The sequence below is a fragment of the Musca vetustissima genome, unplaced genomic scaffold, assembly GCF_032173495.1.
Source record: "Musca vetustissima isolate MV318-11 ecotype Yass unplaced genomic scaffold, APGP_CSIRO_Mvet_v1 utg112735, whole genome shotgun sequence".
Classification (NCBI taxonomy): Eukaryota; Metazoa; Arthropoda; class Insecta; order Diptera; family Muscidae; genus Musca; species Musca vetustissima.
The window spans coordinates 30184-38891 of record NW_026882584.1 but is presented as its reverse complement, the minus strand read 5'-3'; the positions used below and the strand labels follow the sequence as shown (position 1 = coordinate 38891).

At 37.1% G+C, this 8708-nt stretch overlaps 1 protein-coding gene across 1 annotated transcript; it reads left to right on the top strand.

The window, feature by feature from the left end:
- Nucleotides 1-1873: 1873 nt before the first annotated feature.
- Nucleotides 1874-3398, top strand: LOC133329086 (WAG22 antigen-like). The gene is made up of 5 exons (XM_061537585.1): nt 1874-1912; nt 1983-2139; nt 2205-2321; nt 2381-3320; nt 3386-3398. The coding sequence occupies exons 1-5, from the start codon at nt 1898-1900 to the stop codon at nt 3396-3398; spliced, it is 1242 nt and encodes a 413-aa protein (XP_061393569.1). The 5' UTR covers nt 1874-1897.
- Nucleotides 3399-8708: the final 5310 nt, after the last annotated feature.

The following is an 8708-nucleotide window of genomic DNA, read 5'->3' as shown; positions in this document are numbered from 1 at the left end:
CCCCATCTGATGTTTTTAAACAGGAGCCATACGTTAAGATCGTTCTCGGTTTATACTATAATACTAAACCAATAAAAATAAATTACAGACCTACATACATGTTTATACTACCTTATCTTAAAAACGTTAGAAAAAAATGAAAACACTATAGAAAGTACCTCTGATTAGATTCGGCATTTTAAAATGAGCACATTCTGCCATATACAGATAGTGCTATATAAAATAATCCTTTAGTATGGTTCGAAGTTACATATATAAGTCCAATGCATTGATATAAAAAAACTAAAAAATCAAAGAGTCGCATATTGAAACAAAATAGAACCTTTAAGGGATCTGAATTCTAATCAAATTGATAGCGGTGATAATTACCAGAATGTGCCCCTACCGGGATATATTCGGTATTTGATGGGGCACATTCGGCTAATTTGACTTTTTTAATTTATTATATGTTTTTGGTACTAGTTTTTATAATAACCAGAGGACAATAACCAGCAATAAAGTTTTTATATCTATTAAAGAGGTACTGAGATATAGAGCTTTAAATAAAGTGCCGAATGTGCCCCAGTTTCCCCTACCCCATTCACAATTATCAGTAATACCTATTTAGACGGACATTTCTAAATCGGCTCCTAGTTGATTCAAAGACATTAGTAGTCTAATGAGACTAGGGGTCGATGAGGCACGATGAGGGGTCGAGTTTAGCCATAGGACTCATTAACCCTCATTAGCCATATGACCGAAATCTGTAGACTCAATACGGTACGATATTCCAATTGTCGTTTTTATCGGACAAACCTTCGGAGTTTATTGAACCATTAATAAAAATCGATCGAAAATATATCGGCGTTCAGTCCCTTAAACTTAATACACGCCATTTCCTATACAAAAATATGAGAGCTATATCTAAATCTGAACCGATTTCGATAAAACTTTACACACATCACACTAGACTTTATTTTGGAATGTTGTGTAAAATTGTATCTAAATCGCTCAAATCATATAAGTTTTGTGCATCATTCAAATCGAATGAAAAAATATATGACAGCTATATCTTAATCTGAACCGATTTTCACCAATGTCAATTAGATTCGTCCTTGAGCCAAATAAGTGGGCTGTACAAAATTTCATCTACCACAGTGTGGTGAAGGGTATAAAGAATACCTCCAACATATGCCAAAATTGATGTATGGTTTTATATAGTCGACCCATTTCTTTCTTATTGAATTATATCTATGTCTATGGATAGCGTTTTCTCCATATAAATTTATTAGTCTGCCTCCTGCAACCTATTGACCATAAAAGGTTTGCAATAAAATTTGCATAGTTTATGCAAATTAAAAATTTATTTTAAAATAAGAAAATACATATTTTAATTCTATTCTTGATTTTTCAAATTTTCTCCATCGCCATCTTACTTGGCCAATGATTTATTATTACAATTTCAATAAAGCAAAACTGTATTATGTAGAACCTAACCTGTAATACCACAATAACCAGTCGTTCTGCCCACTGCCAACCCAACAAACGGCAGTTATTTGATGGCGTCAGGTTAATCTCTATTGTGTTGTGACTTGTAACGCTGAATGGATGAATGAGCCAGCCAGCGAATGAGTGAGTGAATGAATTAAGGAATTGAGGTGCACTTAGACCGCAAAAGTGCTGGAAACAGAAACAGATTTGTGACCAAACAATGAGACCGACGACAGGCGGCAGAATGTTAACTTCGACCAACCTTCGATTCTATAAATTGCTTACCACACGCCATAAAGAAATCATAGTTTTATTGATCTCTAACGAGGAACGTGCTCTGAACGGATTTCAGATTCTTAAGATTTCTCGGTAATAAATTATTGATTTATTTGAAATATAGAAATTGTATTTCAATGTTCACACAAAAATGAGGACATCATCGGTGAGGAAAACGGAAAAAGGATACAAATTTCGTTGGAATTAACAAAATTTCTCTTGAAATGGATTTATAGGTTTTTCTGTTAACCGTTTTGGTGGCCCTTGCTGCGGTGGTGAATGGTAGGCCAAGTTTAGTGCCTGTTGGTGTGGTACCCTCCGGACATTATGTGGTATTACCACCCCACCCAAATGTGGTTGTAAGTGTGGCCAGTCCACCAGCTGGACCAGATGGTAGGTGAAATGTTTGAGGGTTTATTTAAAAAGTGTTCGGAATTGAAGATTCTCCATATTTGTAGCTGGAGCCGCTGTGGCAGATGCCGCTGTAGCTGTTGCCGATGCAGTTCAAAAGGCAGCCGATCAGGTTAATCAAGCTGTGGATGCCGTTGTTAATGCTCCACCTCCAGTACCAGATCGTAGGTTTCCTATTTTTTTTTTAAATTTACTGCGAATTCTCAATTGTCAAAAATTCCAGCAAATGCCGCTGTCATCGATAGTGTTGTAGCTGTTTCCGATGCCGCTCAACGTGTTGCCGACCAGGTTAATCAGGCTGCCGAGTCAGTGGCCCTGGCCAATGCCGATGCTGCCCAAAAAGTCGTTGAAGCCGTACAAGCCCAAGCTGAAGCCGTCAATGCCCAAGTGGAGGCATCCGCTGATGCTGCTGCCAGAGCTGTGGAGGCTGCCAAAGCTGAAAGTGAACGTGCCAATGCCGCTGCGGCTGAAGCTGCTGCTGCCACAGCTGAGGCTCTGAATGCTGCCGCTGCTGCTGCTGCTGCAGCCTCTTCTGCTGCTGCCGCTCACGGTCCCGCTGCTGCTGCCTCCTCCGAAGCTGTGGTTGTTGTCGTCCCCCCTCCTGCTGTGCCCGGTGCAAGTGGTAGTCCCGGTCAACCTGGTGGTGCTGGCGGTCCTGGTGGTTTAGGTGGCCTTGGTGGTCTACCATCGGTTGTAGCTGGTGCCGGTGGAGCTGGCGGTCCTGGTGGTGCTGTTGGAGGTTCCGGCGGTGCTGGTGGTCTGGGTCCTGCTGGCGGCGGTGGCGCTGGAGGTGGTGGTGCAGCTGCTGGTGGTGGCGGAGGCGGTGGAGGTGGTGCCGGAGCTGGTCCTCTAGGAGGTGATGGTGGCGGCGGCGGTGGAGCCGGTGGTGCTGCTGGCAACAGTTTGGTCTCAGGTGTAAGTGGTGGCAACGGCGGCAATGGTGGTGGTTCTCCCCTCCTTCTATGCGGTCCTGATGGTGTAGATGGCGCTGATGGTCCTCCAGGACCTGAAGGCTCAACTGGCGGTCGTGGTGGTAAGGCTGGCAAAGGCGGCTGTGTAGGCACTGGTGGTGGTGGAGGAGGTGGCGGCGGCGGTGGTGCTGCTCCCAAACCCGGACCACATCCTGCCCCTGTATGGCCTGACCCAGTTGTTGTTAATGTGATGTAAGTTCTTGTAATCTGTGATTTTAAAATAGAGAATTCAAAACGTTTCATTAATCTCATTACAGAGGTCATTGGTAATTGTGTGACCCGTTCCGATGTGGCTTGGGATTTTATCTCGAAAAAAGTTATCTTAATTGACCACTTTATAATTTTTGTTTAGTTTTTCTTTCCACTTATTTTTTTTTTATTTTCTTCGAATGCAATGAAATGAAGGTGCATACACATATACACACATACATGTCTACTCTATTCTTTATTAAATTCCAAACGAGAAGTTGCAAGAATTCTATGCCGTTAAGTTAACCTTAGTTTAAGTCTAGTCAAGTCATTAATAACCCCAGCCATTGATAATAAATTTTGAGACATTGTTTTATTTTTATTTTTGCTTTTGTAGAATGTTTTTTGTCTTTGCATGTGAATATAAAAAATATTCAAAATAAATAAAATGTGGCATTTTTTTAATATATGGAAGGGGGAGTTGCAATTCGTGTGACCCGAGGAATGAGAATTTTAGTTTAATATATTTTTTTTTCTTTAGCGAGCCCTTGCATGTTTTTCATAATATACAAAGTATTCCAAATTTTTTAGAGGTGAAAGACTTAAGGTTTTGTAAAGAAGGATAGGGTTAAAGTGGAAAAAAGAGATTAAAGCCAATAATCGTACTCAACTTATTTAAATTTTTTAAAACCCAATTTAATAAAAAGATTACGTTTTGAATTGTTTGTATCAAATTGAATATTTCATTCGCATAATATCAGAAATCGATATATGATTAACCTTCCCTCTATTCCGAAATTATTTAATTTTGAGCAAATGTACCAATGCAGATCAACGGTCCAATTAAACTTAGAGTCCAAAACCGTCAATGAGAAATGCCAGGAAAAATACCTGCCTGTGAAAGCCCTTAAAAAGTATTATTCAAGATATCCTCGATTTTGAAAATGCTTAGCGAAAATATGTTTCAAAAAAATCAACGATTGAGAGAGTGGTTAGACAATGTTCTATATTAAATTTATGCCTTGTAATGACCCCCAATCAGCAAATTACATTTTATCGATAAAAATAAAAACATCAGTCGAAAAAAATCATCAAGGACTAGGATATGCCCGCAACTTTGTTAGCGAATGTGGGAATTATTTAAAAACCCAAACCATTTAGTATATATGATCTTTTATCGTACGTATTTCCAAAACTACCTCCATTTCTCAACCCTACACACCAATTCAGACTGCAACAGAAATCTAGTTCTATATTAAATTTGGTGCCATTTATTACCCTTTGTACTTTTGTAATACTTATTTCCAAAAAATCCAAATTTCAAATATGGCTTCATCCAAATCCAAATTTAGGAGCAGTTAGTACACATTAATATAAATTTCCATAACTACATACCCTTACAATCATATGTAAGAACTTCCAAAACTTCCCACATACCACATTTTTAATTCCAAATTTCAGAACTACATCCATGCCCTGCAAGTCCTACACTCCAACAATAATTGAATTTCCAAATTCTAGGATTCCAGCTCTATGAGTCAGCTAAATCCAATCTTGATAAACTGTAATAATGTTTAGTACTCGATAAGTACAAATTTCCATTACTACCTACATCATGTAATCCAATGGAAACCTTATTTCAGGATTTCAGACCTATCAGTTTACCTTAAATCCAAATTGTTCTGAATTTAGTACCATATAGTACACATAAGTGCAAATTTTCAAAACTATTCTACAATATCTCAATTCTACACTCCAAGAGTAAATATTTAGTATTCCAGCTCTATCGGTTCAGCTAAATCCAAATTGTATCAAATTTAGTACTTTTCGTACGCATAAGTACACATTTCCAATCCTATACCCCAACAGGAATCATAATGCAAATTTTAGGATTCTAGCACTATCAGTTTTCCCAAAATTCAAATTTTACCAAATTTAGTAGGGGAGAGGGGGGCACCTTTGAACGTGGGGCACCTTTGAACAGCGCTCATAAAATCTTGGTTTAATATTTTTCCGACCCGCAACCACATTTTTGTATATGGCAATCTTTTTCTCTATATGCGTAAACCACTTTGGCTTGCTTTTTCAGTTGTTGAAAAATTGTGCATGGGTGACCATGTTTTCTCAGTGTCATTGTAAACTTTTATTCATTTGGTTGTAAGGGCGCAGGAAGAATTCTGTGATAGTTTTCTTTCGTCAAACAAATTTTTTGCATTCCAACAATCATTTCAAACATAACTAATGTAATTTCTTTCATATATATTTATTACAAACAAAGTTATTTAAAATTTCCGTAAAATGCCATGGGTGGGGCACCTTTGAACATGCCCATTAAACTCGAGTAAAAAAGGAGTTTTTAACTTTTGGCTTCGATTTCTCAAAATTTCAAATGGGCTAATAAGGTTACGAAATTAACTGTATTTTTCACCATGTTAATTTTTGTATTTAAGTCATTTTATGTTTTAATAACTTTCGATCTAAATTTTTTAAATTTTGAACATTTTTTTATATTTTTTTTAATGAATTAATGCATTTCTGATATATATGAATACAATACATATATATTTGAACATAAACACTGTAAAAAACCATGTCGTTCAAAAATGTCAACCTCTGTTCAAAGCTGCCCCCCTGGGGGGCAGTTTTGAACACTTTGAGTTCGTCCGTTAAAACAGTAATAAAACATATTTATCAAGCTTATAGTATGTCATATGTATATTCATTTTAAAGGTTACATATGTACCTATTAGTTAAAATTTATAAGAAACCAAAAATTATAAAATACAAAATTTTATAAGGCTTGAAAGCAAAAAGTGTTCAAAGGTGCCCCCCTCTCCCCTACCATTTAGTGCACATAAGAACGAATTCACAAAACTACCTACATAGCTCTATTATACACTCCAACAGTAATCTTAATTTCAAATATTCACTATTCTAGCTCTAAATCCAGATAGTATTGAATTTAGTATCATTTAATACCCATAAGTACAAATTTTCAAAACTACATACATGCCCCACAATCCTACACTCCAACAATAATCGAATTTCCAAATTTCTGTGTTCCAGTTCACCAAAATCAAAATTGTACTAAATTTTGTAGCATTTAGTATACATTAGTAGAAATTTCCAAACTTCCTACGTGCCCAACCCTGGACCGCAACAGTGATCATAACTCCACATTTCAGGATTCGCGTTCTTTTGCTTCACCCAAAATTCAAATTGTACCAAATTTAGTACCCATAAGTATGAATTTCCCAAATTACAAACATACCTCAACTCTACAATGAAATAGCAATCTTATTTCGAAATTTCAGCGTTTCAGCTTTATCGGTCCACCCAAATCCAATTCTACCATTTAGTACCTTTCGTACACATAAGTAAAAATTTCCAAAATTACTTACATATCGCTATCCTACACTCCGATGGAAATGTTTATTTCAAATTTCAGGATTCCAGCTTCAATCGTTTCTCCATATTTAAACTGCATTAATTATACCCTTCACCACACTGTGGTACAGGGTATTATGTCTTTGTGCATATGTTTGTAACATGCAAAAGGAAACGAGATAGACACATGGTTCCTTTTGAGAATATGCATAGAATCACTTTCTAAGTCGATTTATGCATGTCCGTCCGTCCGTCTGTCTGACTGTCCATGTATTTTTGTGAGCAAAGTACAGGTCGCATTTATGATCCGATTTGGATGAAATTTGGCACAGCTCATTTGTTTGGCCCAAGGACGAACCCTATTGAAATTGGGAAAAATCGGTTCTGATTTAGATATAGCTCCCATATATATTTTTGCCCGATTTACGGACTTTAGACCCTGAAAATCTTTCGATTTGCACGAAATTTGGCATTGCGTACTGAATTGAGCCACGAAAGATGTGTGCCAAGTTTCGTGAAAATCGGTTCAGATTTAGAAATAGCTCCCATATATAGTTTCGGCAGATTTTTGGTAAATGGCGTACCAAAGTCCCTATATATCTTTCGATTTGCACGAAATTTGGCATAGCGCACTGAATTAAGTCTAGAATGATGTGTGCAAAGTTTCGTGAAAATCGGTTCAGATTTAGATATAGCTCCCGTATATATCTTCCTCCGATTTAAGGTAAATGGCGTACCAAAGTCCCTATATATCTTTCGATTTGCAGGAAATTTGGCATAACGTACTGAATTGAGCCTAGAATGATGTCTGCCCAGTTTCGAGAAAATCGGCCCAGATTCAGATATAGTTTCGTCCGATTTCATGTAAATGGTGCACCAAAGTCTCTATATATCCTTCGATATATTTGGATAGAGCGTCCATATATATTTTCGCCCGATTTTAAGTAAATTGGACATCAAACTCTTCATGCTAGTCAGGTTGACATCAAATTTTGCACAACGTACAAAATTGAGCATAGAATTACGTAGTTGCGTTTTCTAGAAGTACAGACATAGCCCAACAGATAACCTATTTATATTTGATTGAAGTCGATTTATATAACTTATGGATATATAGGTAGATTCACATTTAGATAAATATCACATATTTTATTTCATCCAATTTCATGTTAATAGTCCTGTTTAATATATCCATAGTGGTGAAGGGTATCATATAGTCGGCCCCGTCCGACTTTACTACTTTCCTTACTGGTTTTAGTACAGTTTGGTACTTTTCGTATACTTGAGTTCACGGTTTCAAAACCACCTGCATATATCGACCCTACTTCTCACCCTTAATGCACATTCCAAATTTCAAGTTTTTAGCTCTATCCATTCACTTCCTACGAAATTGTACCAACTTTAGTACATTTATAACTTTTCGGATACTTTTAGTTCGAATGTCCAAGTCGGTCCCTAACGTGGACCGATATAGCCCATCTTCGAATTTGACCTGTCTGCAGATAAAATACAACACTTTGCAAAATTTGGATGACCTATCTCAATTTGTTTATGTGATTATTTCGATGAGTTATAAACGGAAAAACAAACTTAATATACCCTCCATACTATGGTGGAGGGTATAAAAAGCTACACATTTCCCCAGTTATTGATCGTAGGGTTAAGTCGGTTCACACATAACATATTTTACTTAGTCCAAATTCATGTCAATGGTCCTTCAAAAATGCGCGGTCAGTGAGAATACATATCTTGAATATACCCAAAGTGGTAAAGGGTATCATATATTTATACCCTTCACCACTCTGTGGTACAGGGTATTATGTCTTTGTGCATATGTTTGTAACAGGCAAAAGGAAACGAGATTGACACATGGATCCTATTGAGAATATGCATAGAATCACTTTTTAAGTCGATTTATGCATGTCCGTCCGTCTGTCTGTCAATGTTAAATTGTAAACAAAGTACAGGTCGCATTTATAATCCGAATTGGTTGAAATTTGGCAT